We start from the raw sequence: 13845 nt of genomic DNA, 5'->3' as shown, positions 1-13845 counted from the left end.
CACTACGTTAAGTCACAGAATCTAAAAGTACTTTAGCCAGTGGTTATAAATCTAGGCCTTTTGGGGCACATGTAAGACTTTGTGACATAAAGTAAAGAAATTGATTCTCAGTAAGCAGAAAGTACATGCATTTAAGTCATGTTTAAACATTAAATTTAGACTAGTTTGAAAAAAACTTACTGATGTCCTATGTTTCCTTCCAGCTGAAGAAAGCAGCAGTAGTGACAGTATGTGGCTGAACAGGGAGCAGACAATGCACACACCAGTCATGATGCAGACGCCTCAGCTTACTTCCACAATAATGAGGGAGCCCAAGAGATTGCGACCAGAAGAAAGTTATATGGGTGTCTATCCTATGCAGCCTGAACACCACCAAGCTCCACTTGATTACAAGTACGTAGATGAGTAGGTCTGCTTTGTGTTAGTGTTCATACACAAAACCAGTTCATGTTTAAAATAGAATAATGGTCTTTTTAAGCACGCAAGTAACGTGGATGTTGGCTCAAAGGCAACAGGAAGAAGCCGCGCGACAACAACAGGAGAGGGCAGCGATGAACTACGTCAAGCTGAGAACCAACTTGCAACACGCTATGTGAGTGAGAGTGAAGTGTTCCTTCAGTGGTTTGGGGAGGGGAGGGTTTATTAAATGCAGTGTTACTCCTGTATCTTTTAAGAGGGATACATGTTCTAGTTCTTGAGTAGTGTTTTTCTGTGTCCTATAATTTTAAGTTGCCTCAGAAAAGCAGCAGTAGAAGTGCATGGTGATGCATTTAGCCGATTAGAATGTTGTATTTCTTGCTTATTTTTGAGCCTAAATTCCAGAAAAATTAAATAGTAGCAAGCTTTGTAGTAAAGGAAACTGGTGGTTAAACTGAAGCCGATCTGTGGCAGATACATGTAATCAATGCAATGCATGAAACATCTTCTTTACGTATTCCTAACTGCAAAGTCATCTTTAGAAATAGAACATTAAAAACTAGTTTTGAAATACGTGTTCAGTGTGTGAAGCAGAAAGTTTCTGCTCAGTTTAATTCTACAATTTCTTTCCCCTTTGACTTTGGAAAGTTTAGAGTTCTGCTGCTTTTTTGTTTTTAAAAAAAAAAGTATTCCTTTTAAAGAAACTGCTGTCTTCAGCATTTCTGTGATTGATAGAGATTTTGTTTGACCTAAACTGACACCAAAGTTGAGAGGAATCCTGTAGTACCATTTTTTGTAGAATTTCCCAACCCAAACAAACTAAAAGTCCTCTATATTGTGAATGAAGACTAAAGCAGTCTAGTGTTTCTTAAATTAATGTTGTCCTTCAAAGGTCATTCATTCTTACTGTAGTGTCATTTACTTCATTGTGATTCATCATGTGTGCATTTTGACATGCATGTTAATGAAATTATGTTCCAGAGCTAGTTTAGCTGAGGAGGGAAAGACTAGTTTTAGAAGTTCTTTGCTTTAATGAAGACTGTGTGGTTCTACGGAGAAAAGTACAAGTTGAAAACTAAAACCATGGACATATATGGAGGAGCTTTATATCTTTTCCCTACTTGTTTTTAATTCTTTAATACCAGTATGTCATGTAACATAGTTTCAGTGGTGTGGGTTGGTTTTGGGTTTTTTTTTTTAATATAGTGACACCAATTAGTATAATTAGAATGACTCCTTACTTTTCTCATGCGGCCTGTTGTTGCATGTAGAAGTTGTGAGGAAAGAGGATGAAGGGCTATGTGGGAATGTATGAAAATGGATTTACACAGTCACTTTATTGCAAAGACGTTCTTCCCTGCCTTGTCATAAGGCAGGAACATTTTTTTTCTTTAGGTGGCAAAACTTAGGTTCTTTCTCACTTGAGCATAAATACTTGAGTGGAAATATATCTGAATTAGGTGTGGTTTTGATCTGCTTATCAGATCCCACAGCCTCTCAGAATACCCATTTTGATACGTACCACAAAGTTCCGTAAGTTGATTGTAAGTTAGTAGTTCTCACTCACTCTCTTAGTATCTTCTAGATGGTTAAACGCCAGCTTTCTTTAATAGTATTTATGCGTTTACTTAATTACTTAATTTCTTTTCTATCTAATGGAATTATCATTTGTGGGCGGTTCCTTGCTGAACATTAGCTTTTTAAATATTCAGATAAAACATAACTTGATTCAGTGCTAAACAATATGCTTTTTCTTTTCATTTCAGTCGACGTGGCACAAGTCTAATGGAAGATGATGAAGAGCCAATTGTTGAAGATGTGATGATGTCATCAGAAGGGCGGATTGAAGATCTGAATGAAGGCATGGATTTTGACACCATGGACATAGACCTAGTAAGAAATTTACTTTTAGTGGATTTTGGACTTGTGTTTTGGCTTTTACATTAGAGTATTTGAATGAAATTTTCCTTTTGGTGAAACAGAAAAATCATTCTTGATCTCTGCATTCTTAAACGGCTGTGCCACTAGCTGTATACAAGTGCTGTCTGTTCAAACTGCCATACAAAAATCAAGAACACCTTCTAGAATAATAATAATAACAACAACAATAATAATAATACTAATGTGAGAGATGAACATTTATCCCCTGTACATTCTTACCCCTTGAGAGTTCAGCGTAGTTTATTAGTTTAAAAACTCTGGGTTTTTTTCTGAAATTACAGTTAACATGTTTGTTTGCTTGCTTTCTAAAGCCACCGTCAAAGAACAGGAGAGAAAGAACGGAACTAAAACCAGATTTCTTTGACCCCGCTTCAATCATGGATGAATCGGTAGGTTAATTTACGTAAGAGGAAAATAATGTAAAATCAGTCTTAAGGTTACAGTACTGTCTTCAAATTTTAAATGGAAAGAATGCAATCTTCAGGCTGTCTTCATTAGCTTATTTTGGCAGACTGGTACAGTCAGTGAAATATTTTATGCTGTTAATTCAGCTTCATAATTCTAAGGTAGTCAATATTCTTTGCAAGTTTATAGGATTTTTGTTCTTAACACTTTATATGTAGTTATGTAAAAATCAAAAGCCTTTGAGAAGAAAACACATTTGGTATGAAAAAGACCCTTGCAGAGGTTGGTAGCAAAGAGCTTTTTAAAAAAAAAAAAAAAAAAAGTAAAAAATTGTGCATACACAATATTAAAGGCAAGTTTCCTGTTGTGATGAGCCTAGCTGAGTGACTCTGATATCATTATCAATTGTCAGCATTGGATGGTTTGCGTTTTTTGGGGTTTCTTTTTTTTTTTTTTTTTAATTGGCATATTTACTTTTGTGCATAAGTAAGATAATGGAGATAATACAGATATCTGTTTATAGAGATGAGAGGTATTTTTTCTTTCCATATAAAGTTTTAGGTCCAAAAGATCCGAAGTCTGTAGTTTCTGCTTGCAGTTGCCCTTTTTTCCGACTTGATAAATCTGCAGTCTCTATTCTCTTTTAAAAATCTGCATGAGGGATTCCTTCTGTCTTGAACCACTTGTAATGTATGCAGCCATTTTTGACCTTGTGTAGCTGGTACAAAATTACACTGGAAATAACAAGCTGCAGCAAGCCAGCAGAGGACAGTACAACAAGGCTTCCTGGGAATCTTGGACAGCTTGGTGGAATTTGGAAGACGGTTATGTATTTTTTACGGCATTGTTGCAGTGTGAACCTGTTCTTGTTATGGGAGAAAGAAGTCTTAAATACTGTTTTAAATGCAAATCCATATATTTTGTACCAGTAGGCCTTTGCTTTAGCAGTAATGACTCAGATTAGGTTGTGCATCTAGCTGTTGTGTGTTCTGTTCTTGAAGTAACACCAAGAAAGTATATCACCTGTTTTCTGACGTTCTGTTTTAAAATAGTTCTTCCCCTTCTCTTCTTGATTTTTGATTGATTGATCTGTGAAATACCAGTCATTTTTTATTCTGACAATGCTGCAGATTTGGTCTTCTACAGGTGCATTTCATTGATTTCAGAAACCTTTCCGCTTTTCGATTTCTAAAACTAATTAAGCATAGTTTCCACAGGTTTACTGTTAGCTAGGCTTCTTTCCTATTACTCCCCGCCGTCATCCCCCGGGAGCCCGGGACTTGCTAGGCCCGCCTTAGCTGCAGCGCGGGGGTATCGCCGCATGGTGGCAGCCGGTGACAGCGGCATTGCGGGGGCCGTAAGCCGCTCCTCCGCGAGGAGGGAGCGCTGGGACACTGGGACGAGTCGGTGCGGTCAGGGGGGCACGTCTCGCAAGCCTTGCTCCCAGGCGGGACGCGGCAAGGGTGGGGGTCCTGGCAGCGGGACTGCGGGAAACAGCCGCCTCGCAGGACACAGCCGCTCGTTAGCGTAAACCCCACCTGAAAGGCTTTAACTGCCCAATGGGGAAAGCTCTGCTAACAGTTCAGGAGGCAACGCGAATCCGTGTTACATCAGAGCTGAATATATCACTCGGTATTTTAAATGTACAAAACCCCCCAGTCTCATAAATGCAAAAAAGCTTCTCTGAATAAAGTTCATTTGCTTTATTCATACAATTTATTACAGAGGCCCATTATTCTTGGAGTTGCTGCACTTGTTTTTACTAGACCTAGACACAATAAGCCTGTTTAATTTATTCAGATGCACATGGTTTATGATCAAAACTTTAGTCTGTCTGCTCATTTTTTGATGTGTCCAGTTATTGCTGGCACCAGAGGCATTTGTGTCTCAGTGTGCTATATTGTATGATGCATCTAAAGTGAATTTAATACCGAGAACAGTAAAAATTGGTTTGTAAACAGATAAATGTGAACAGCAGTGTTAAGGTTCAGGAAAATTAAGTCTCTCGTGGCTCTTTCTGATTTTATAAAGTCCTATAAAAGCTAGGAGAGTCACAAGATCTGGATCTTCTGGGGGGGGGGGGTTTGGCATATCGGTGGTGATATCTAGTTCCATTGGCATAGAAAACTATATGGCTTGCTCCCTTGTGGGAAGCGGAAACTGATTCTTCGTTTCAGGAAAGCTTTTTCTTCACTTAATCACACAGTCTCCTGAAGGACAGTATTTTGATTTTACCCAATTATGGTTTGATTTTTTTCACTGTCTTCCTGACAGAGTTGATATATTGAATAGGAAATACTCATTTTGTGTCCTGGCTAGCTGCTGCAAGATAAACACAAATGCAGCAGCAGCCCAGCGCATAGAGTGTTTTGTCCCAGGCTTAGGTGCTGGAAACTACACACTGCATTTCAAGTTAAAGCCTATAGAATGCCATTGTCAAAGAAGTCTAAGTTAGGCAACTAACTAAAAATTATTTTGCAATTATTACCTAAAATAATTAAAGCACAGCCCTTACCACATTCCTACTGGATCTAGTTAACTTGGAGTGTGGGGAAAAATACTTCCTAATGAATGAGGTGCCCTTTTCATATTATTGCATAAATCAGAAGTGTGGTGGATCTGGTTTGGAAGAAAAATAAACTTACAATGCCTTAACATATCTTGAAGTGTCTTAATCTTAAATCATATACTAATTGCTTTGTTTTTGTTAAATGTGTAGTAGACTACAAATTGACACCATTTCTAACTTTTTTTTTAGGTTCTTGGGGTGTCAATGTTTTAATACCAGAGCAGCAAATAAATCAGTGGTGAAGTCATTTTCTAAGTGGAAGAGGAAGTTTTTCAATACAAAATTGTGGTAGATACAGTGAAATTCTGAACAGATTTTTCTCTAAGGAGAATGACATGCTTTCAAGATCAAGTGCATTGAAGGGGCAGTTTTGTTTGCCTGAAAAAAAAATGAAATGTAAAGGACAAGTAAACAATTTGAGGATAAGCTACATTTTTTTGTTGGGGGGGGAAAAATCAATATTTTTATTTATGTGCTATCAGTTTATTTCTGGATCATAAGAAGTATTCCCTCTGAGTTTTACTCTAACAGTCTGAGAGGTGTTTGGTACAGATTTGAGCTCCTCTCTATACATTAGCTGGCTATACTAAATAATCATGATGAGCTCTGCTGGATTGCTGTTTACATCCATGAACTGAAATAATAGACGGATTGGTTTTCTTACAGTGGTAGACCCAGAAGAGTGTCAGTATTTTAAATTAAATGCAAACTTCAGCAACAGAAGGTTTGTATTAACTAATCATGGGGGAAAAAAACATAAAGCAGAATTTTCACAGCTTTTTAATCTAAAACACACTTCTATTCCAAAAGCTTCATGCTAGCCTTCTCAGAAAGGTCCATAAACTATGAACTACCAGAAAGTAACGGATCTCGAGTCATGCTTGCCCATTACCAACCCTGAAAGTTTGCTTGTCCTTTAAGAAAAATGTAATGTTGTGAAATTCCTTCCAGTAGTGCCACTGTATTTTGTCTCCAAATAAAAGAAGCTTATTGTAGTATGTTTGCAGAAAAATTCTAAACAAAAAATTATACAGCTTATTAGAGTGTGGGAATAGGGATCTAAATTTTAAATAAAATTATATATATATATAAATTGGTGCTGATTTTATAATTGCGCAGTTTGTTTAGTTTTTTCTTACTTTTAAATTCCAACTTAAAATTATGAGGTTTCAGAAATATATTGAAAGTTTAACAATGTTTAAAAATAGAAGAGCATGAGAATTCATGCTTTAAAAATGATTTTTAAATTTGTATTTTATATTGTTTTATCTATCTGTCTTTGCAAGCAGTCTTCAGGTTAAAGATACTTCTAACAGGTTACAGTACATTTCCTCTGTATGTAAATTAGATTGGATAATAGAAATTCATAAACAACCCATAATATTCTTTGAAAGCTAAGCTTTAAACTTCATTTTGTGTCCATTCACAAATAAATTAAATTTGGTCTAAAACAGAAAGTGGATCTATGCCATTTTGACATCGACTCATTTTGCAAGGCTTAGGCAGCTAGACATCATTTTAAAGGAAATATTAACTTATATTACATATGTATATTTTTTGTCAGTTGTCTCTCAGTTCTCGAGGTATATTATTTTAATCATTCCATGCCTTAATATGCTTGCAATACAAGGATCTCCCCGAATGGGTGAATACAAAAAGGCTTCCTGTTTTTAGACTCGGAAATTAAACATTCGGCTGTGGTAGCCAAAAACCATAGATTATCTAAAGGATCATGATAAAATATAATTATTTTACTAAGTCATGGGGTAACAACAAACTCAAAACTAGATCTGCCTAACTCATTTTACATAAATAAATACTCTCATGTCTAAAAGTACTGCCTATATTGTTTTTCACACCACTGCATTTAATAGAACTGCTGAGAGGACTGTATATATGATTTTAAACTTAAGTTGATTTTTCTTACTCTTGAAGGAGTGTTTCTTTGTGAAAGCAGTTCTTACAGCTTTGTTTTCAACCAGCTAAAAATGTTTTATATATTTACCTTAACCTGTTGTCCTCCACATTCTATTGTCCTAATTGTACTGTTTTCTGATTTGTATTTATGTCTTGAGACAGTAACTTTTTGAATAAAAATAAACCTACAGTATGTTGTATGTTTGATCTTTTTAAATCGGGGCTAGGGGAGGACAGTGAAGAAAGGGGGATGAGTAATGCAAATGTTATGTTTATAGAGATCAAAATCTTTTTCCATGTCTTTTAAGTGTTTGTCTCAGAGTTGGGATAATGTATGAAAAACTGCACTGTTTTATATTTGTAATAAATTGTACAAGTTTTTAAAATGTGAATAAAGCACTAATTGGGTAATAATTTAAAGTAGAAAAGTTAATGCAATCATGATTGTTTTAAATATGCTTTAATTTGAGATAAACTTGTTAAAAGAATTAGTGTAAATAGAGAGTGAGCTTTTCAAGAGGTTAGTACCTGCAAATAAAATTTTTAAAATTTGTATAGAACTTTTACATGCCAAGAAATCAATGGTTAATTATTTTTGTGTTCCGTTTTTTAAAGGTGTATCGATAGCCTTTCTGTTGGTTCCTTTTTCCTATTGACTTCTATCTGACATTATTCAGAATGCTTTTGATTGAGACATTGGAGATGTTGTGTATATAGTCCAATTGAAATGCCACCGAAAGAGTATGCTACTTTCCATTTCTGACATCGATCGTACACCTGATGAACGTTGTAAGCAAGACAGCAAGGAAATGAGGGGAAAGACCCTCAACACCTCTTCCCCTCCCGCTCCCCTCTCCTCAACTACGACGCAGCTCTGGCTGCGGCTTGAAAACTCCTTTCTGTTACAAGGCTTTTTAAAGGAGTCATTTTAAAATCTTGGAGATAATACTTCTAATCCTTGCTAATGTAACGCTGGATGTTGGGGTTTTTATTACAAATGTTCATTCCTGTCTCTAAATCCTGCTGTTAAGTTTCATAGTATCTTGTGGGAAATGGTTTTAGTAAGTTCTAAGTTCATAACACAAGAAAAATACCTTCGCTATACAATGTAAAGTCTGTTCTAGTTATACCGTTCTGGTACAAAAGCCTGTAAATGAAAGAAATTTGAGTTTTGGAGAGGTGTGTAATAAAAATGTAGAAAACGACAAACAATTCGGAGCAAGTAAAACCCGTCCTCTAGTTTACCAGAGAGGCCACGGAGAAGATACCGACACAGAATGAAATTCAAAGGAACAGTCTTCACGTACTCTGTAAAAAGTATTTCTTGATATTAAACAACCAAAGACAATATGTAAGAAGTTAGCGATTGCTGTTGTTTTTCCTTTGGATGGTGTGGTGCCAATTCCTGTAGCTTGTTAGAGCCAGTAAATCCCCATCTTCCCTCACCGCAGTGTAGCTCCCATAATTGCCTCTTTAGAACTTACTCCTCTCTTTTCCTGATAGTTTACACATACACTTGTCCTAGCATGGGATTTCAGGATACCAATACTGTTAACCTTAACTTCCTACCCTTAAAAAGTCTACTGAGTTTTTGGAGGTGCTTTGATTCACAGTAGTGCTTTGCTGCTTGTAGCTACCCACACCCCCCCAGAGTATCCTGATGAATGTCAGGGGCTTGTTCATTCTTTGAAGTGTTTGTCAAAATCATCAATCTGTGCTTCAGAATTCTTTTGATAAAACACAAATTTGTTCTTTAAAAATATACTCATTGCTACTTAACCGCTTTAATTTAATCAATTTATGATACTGAAATGCAGCTTATGCCGTTCCCTCATTTTTAATAATCCAAAGGAATCTCTAGTACTGAGATTGTTTAATTTCTGATATTTATTGGCATCCAAAAGGGACCATATTTTTGATGGAGGTGGGTGATGACACATACTTGGAAAACAAGGTAATGTTGGACGATACTATTCCATAATAATCATTCTATTAAAAAAATAATGATTCAGTGCCAGTTGAGCTTGTCATTTTCTTCAGCTGTCTTTCTCTCCTGTATCCCTTTTTCATGTTGCTGAGCATTCTCAAATGCATTTCTTTGATTAAATCTTAATTTTATTTTTTCTTTATTTTCTTTTTTTTTTTTTTCTTTTTTTAAGGTTTTTAACAGCTAGACTTCGAGTCGTTACAGATTTTGTAAATGAGTGCCTTCCAGCTAGGGAGTCAGTTGTGCTTTGTTTGTTTGGTTTTGGTAGCTACTGCCAGATTTCATGGATGTAAATCATGGTGACAGTACGGTGGTAAGAAGTGATAACCGTGCCCAAAATAATGATCCAAAGCATGTTGAAGTGTGGCTGTCTGACAGAACCCCGCATGAGAACTTCCCCGTTCTTCTAGAGAATATGTGCGGTTCTTTGTAATGTAATCATGCTTCCCAGAACTGATGGTGTCATTTCTAAGCTTTTCCGAGTATTTTTTTGGTTGGAAAAGAAGAGGAAAGCCCATCGTATTTTGCCTCTTCTTTTGTTGAAGAAAAAGCTGCAGTTACCAAAGTGGAATTTATGTTCAGCTGGTAACAGCTTGAATTCTCTACTTGTAGAAAAGCTATTTTAAAAAAATGCAGTAAACAGTCAAAATAATAAAACCTCTAGGGGTCCTAGAACATTTCAAATTAGGAAGGGATGTGAAGTTGGTAGTTAGTTCATGAAAACATTTAGGTAATACAACAAGATTTTGGAGTAATTGATTAATTAGTTTGAAGACAGTTTCTAGTGTGTCGAGGTGGCTGACGACAGGCTGTTTGGTAGGCTGTGGACATACCTAGAATGCTCTCCTGAATAAGTGACCGATGCCCATTTTTTTCCATTTTTTGAGTGCCTTTGAGAAAGTTCCCCTCCCCACCCCACCCTTTTCCCCCCCCCCCCTTCTTTTTCCCTGGATACTTATATTGATATGATTTGTTTGTCAGAGTTTGAGGGGATGGTGTCCGTGTGCTTGTTTAGCCCTTCTCTAGACAGCTCATTCAATACATCTGACCTTAACCTAAACCTTTTTCCGTGTACCTTTCTCTCAAAATTGCCTGTAACATCTGTCAACGGGCATCGCAAGGCAGCGGTTCCTTGGGAATCGGTGCGAACGCCGTGCCTGAGCTGGCTGGGGTTGGCTCGGAGCTGTGGTGCGTATGACGGGGCTTCCTCAGCTCAGCCCGAGTATTTCTCTGATCGAGTGCTTCAGCCTCCGAGTACTCCGTTGGCAGCTCCTCGTCAAACCTCTTACCACACCGTATGGCCATGCCAGGAAGCCATGCAGTTTGCTGTTGCTTTTCGGATAGCAGTTAAACCACAGTGCTTGAGTGACGTGCATGCAGATCTTGTATTATTTTAACACACTCTTTTCACGGGTTTATATTCTGTTTTCTTTTTGGACTGCTGAACTCCACCAAAGGCAAAAAAAGCAAACCACAGCCGCTTGTTTTTTGTGTCATGCACGAAAGCACTTAAACATGTGGCATATCTTATATTTAGCCTGCTCTTTGTATTTTTCATCTTAAAATACTGAGCTGTCTTTTACACGACGGTTCTTACGCATCAACTGACAAAACCTGTCTTTTCATTATTTGTGTTGCTGACTTACAATCTTTTGCATCTTGAAAAGCAGATTTTTTTGGGGTGGTTTTTTAACTGAAGTCTTCCATTAGAGCCAGGAACCGAAATGCTCCATGAAGCCTGGCGTGGATGAGGGAAGTGGCTTTCTCAGAACGCTACCGTGTCATTTCCATCCTCTTGGAGGTACTGATGGTTCAAGGGCATATGGTGTAAGTGTTTGCGACTGGAGAAGCCAAGAGATACAGACTATCAGTAGTTTCCCTTGTTTAGGAACTGTTTGGGTTTGTTTTTTTTCTTGCTCATATCAATAGCTTGTGCTCGGTGAAAGCAGCTTGTTTGAAGTGCCAGCAAGCTAAAAAGAACAGATGTTCTGTTTAAAGTTGCTTTCATTATGAATTGTTTTTTTCTCTTTTTGTTTTACCTTAACCTTGCAACACTTCATCTCCCACTTCAGAACGGCTTTTAACTTGCAGAGTTCCCTGGCTCACCTGGGGTGGGTTTGTAGATCTGAGGGAAAGAAGTGGTGCCCTGCGGAACAGAGAGACTGCCACGGACGCGCTTTCAGCTGCTTGCATTACCTTCCGTGTCCTGGCGTTTGTGTCGAGTTAACCAAAGAGAATAGGTTGTTTATGTTTGTTGTGGCACGCTACTGATTTCTCACATTGTGACGGATCCACAGATGTTGTGGATTTAGATGGTTTAGAAGCATCGTCTCTTCACCTGCTGTTCCTTCAGTTAACAGTATTAGAGTCGGGTCACTTGATCCATTATTTAAGTTCAAAAGACATATCTCTAGATTTTTCTTAAATTCCTACCATCCCTACCCACAAGGAAAGTCAGATTTTATTTTTTTTTAAATTTGATTTGCTGTTCATCTCTTACATACCAGAAGTGAATGATGTGTGGAGTGGTCCATCAAACCACACCGCACCACTCAGTGGTGTATAATCAAAACCGTGGTAACTTGGCAGGATGGCTCTCGCGGGTGGATGGTGACTCCTGTGGGATGCACAAATGGCAGCGCTGGATCTAGTTCACACCAGCCTAACGTGGCTCTGGAGAAGGAGGAGCTCTGGCCGGTCAGCGCGCCGGGCCCTGGCTGGCAGCTTGGCCACGACGTGGTTCCTCCTCCGGCTCTGCCTTTAGACGGTGTCGGACGCGCGTCTCCCTGCTGAAGGGGTAGTTCATTGCTATTCCTACGTTAGCTTGTCACCAAGCTGCTTGTCACCAAGCTGCCAGTGGCCTTGCCGGTCCCGTAACCCGGGGTCAGCCGCCTTCTGACCCCACCAAAACAGTTCCCTTTGCTGTCCAGTGCCTTTTAAATTGATGAACGTGGTCAGCTTGAACCGGGCAAACGCAGTCGGGTCTCGCCTGCCTGGGGAGTGAGACAATTTTTTTTTTTTTTTTTTAAATCAAAAAAGTGTTAGAGAAATAAACCAGCTTGGTTTGGGGCCAAGGCTTCCAGACCGCTGTATTCTAGGAATAAAAACACAGATTTTTATGCCTCAGCATAAAGTACGCGGCTGATCCCTGTGGGACTTGCTGGGGGAGAGGAGTGGGGACGCTTACACTGCTAATGTTTTACCTGAGACATCTTTTTCAAAAAACTCAGAAGATTGGAAGTAGTCCTAACTCATTCCTACTTAGTTTTTGAAGAAATCCTCCTGCAATGAGGACTGAAAATGTCACTGCTGCTGTTCTCCACTCTCGGCCTGGGTTTAGAGGGCCCCTCTCGCCCCGCGGGGTGCGTCCCTGGCCAGGAGGGCGATACGAGTCCGTCACTGTCTCCGTCCTCGGGCGCTGCTGCAGGCAGTGGAAGGGGGCAAAGGTGTTTGGGGGTATTGAAAGGGCAGGCGGGCAGATGCCGAGATACCCTCTTCCACCTGCTTACGTTGAACAGGATGATTATTCTCTGAATTTAAGAACAGTGATTCTTTCCTGTAAGGATAGACTTTTTCCATACAGTTTGAAGGTACAAAGGAGGGGATGTGTTACAGGAATTTGGACGGAATGATTTGGGGAACGGAGCCTTGGTTTTCCAGGCAGATATGTATCATTAAGTAAACTGATGTTTGTGGTACAGCTTTCAAAGGGCGATGCTAGCAGTTACGCAAAGGAAAGCGCAGGTTAGTAATGCCATGCAGCCCAAATGAGTATGGTATTCTCAGTGATGCCTTCTAGCTTTTGCAAAAGTCAAATTATTAATTCTGTTTTCATTCCAGTACCACAGCGTTTAGGGGTGAGATTTCCCTGACTCTGTATGAGAATCAGATCTGGACAGATAGTTTGTGGTAACTTATTCATTGAATTTGGCCTCTCTGATTTGTTCAAACTTTGAGTGTTTTTTCAGTTACTTCTCTTTCTGGTGCTACTATCCCTGGCTGAGGTCCAGGTATTTTTTCTGCTACCTTTCCAAGGTTCCTTTTCAAACTTCCCTGCTACAGGGAGCTTTTCTAGTTATCTTTGGTCCCTATTGTGGCTTTTTCTTTTAATCTCCTGTTTGGAGAACCAAGGCTTTTTAATGTTGTTTCAGTGTAGCTCTTCACACCCAACACGTTCCTGAGCGAAGATAACTTTCATGTTAGCAGACAATCTGAGACATTTGTTTAAGATGGCTCCTAGTTTCCAACCAGACTGAGGAAAAGTTGCAAGTATTTGTTCATGACATCTAGAATACTGTTAAAGCAACAAAATGCTTGTTACAACATCCAGCCTGGTTATAATTTTTAACAAGATTGCAGCAGCCTAGAAATATTGGAAAGGATCTATAGAGATCATCTAGTCCAGCGTCCCTCTGAAAGTTTGAGTCAGCCTAAACAGAAACAGGTTTTTCGTGGCTGAGCCTTAAACACCCTGGAGGGCGGCAGTGACCTGCTGAGACGTGTCGTGCGTGTCCCAGCTGAGCGCCCTGGGCCACGGCTCCTTCCCCGTCCGCGCCGCTTGCCCGAGCCGGAGCAGCCCGCCCCACAGTGCTGGCAGCTGAGCTGCTGG

General features: G+C 39.1%; 1 protein-coding gene across 4 annotated transcripts in view; it reads left to right on the top strand.

The window, feature by feature from the left end:
- The window catches only part of STAG2 (stromal antigen 2), a 42152-nt gene extending 34489 nt beyond the window's left edge, over positions 1-7663 (top strand). Inside the window, exons 29-34 of one of the 4 annotated variants that reach the window (XM_010295906.1) lie at positions 93-110; positions 204-393; positions 479-592; positions 2184-2310; positions 2670-2747; positions 5522-7663. In XM_010295906.1, the coding sequence (XP_010294208.1) occupies positions 93-110; positions 204-393; positions 479-592; positions 2184-2310; positions 2670-2747; positions 5522-5545 (551 nt within the window). In that variant the 3' untranslated portion in view covers positions 5546-7663. The remainder of the gene's footprint in view (positions 1-92; positions 111-203; positions 394-478; positions 593-2183; positions 2311-2669; positions 2748-5521) is intronic. The other 3 variants (XM_010295908.1, XM_010295907.1, XM_010295909.1) reach the window with 3 other exon arrangements.
- Positions 7664-13845: the final 6182 nt, after the last annotated feature.

Source organism: Phaethon lepturus, unplaced genomic scaffold (assembly GCF_000687285.1).
Source record: "Phaethon lepturus isolate BGI_N335 unplaced genomic scaffold, ASM68728v1 scaffold22031, whole genome shotgun sequence".
NCBI classification, from domain to species: domain Eukaryota; kingdom Metazoa; phylum Chordata; class Aves; order Phaethontiformes; family Phaethontidae; genus Phaethon; species Phaethon lepturus.
This window is presented reverse-complemented; position numbering and strand designations above follow the sequence as displayed.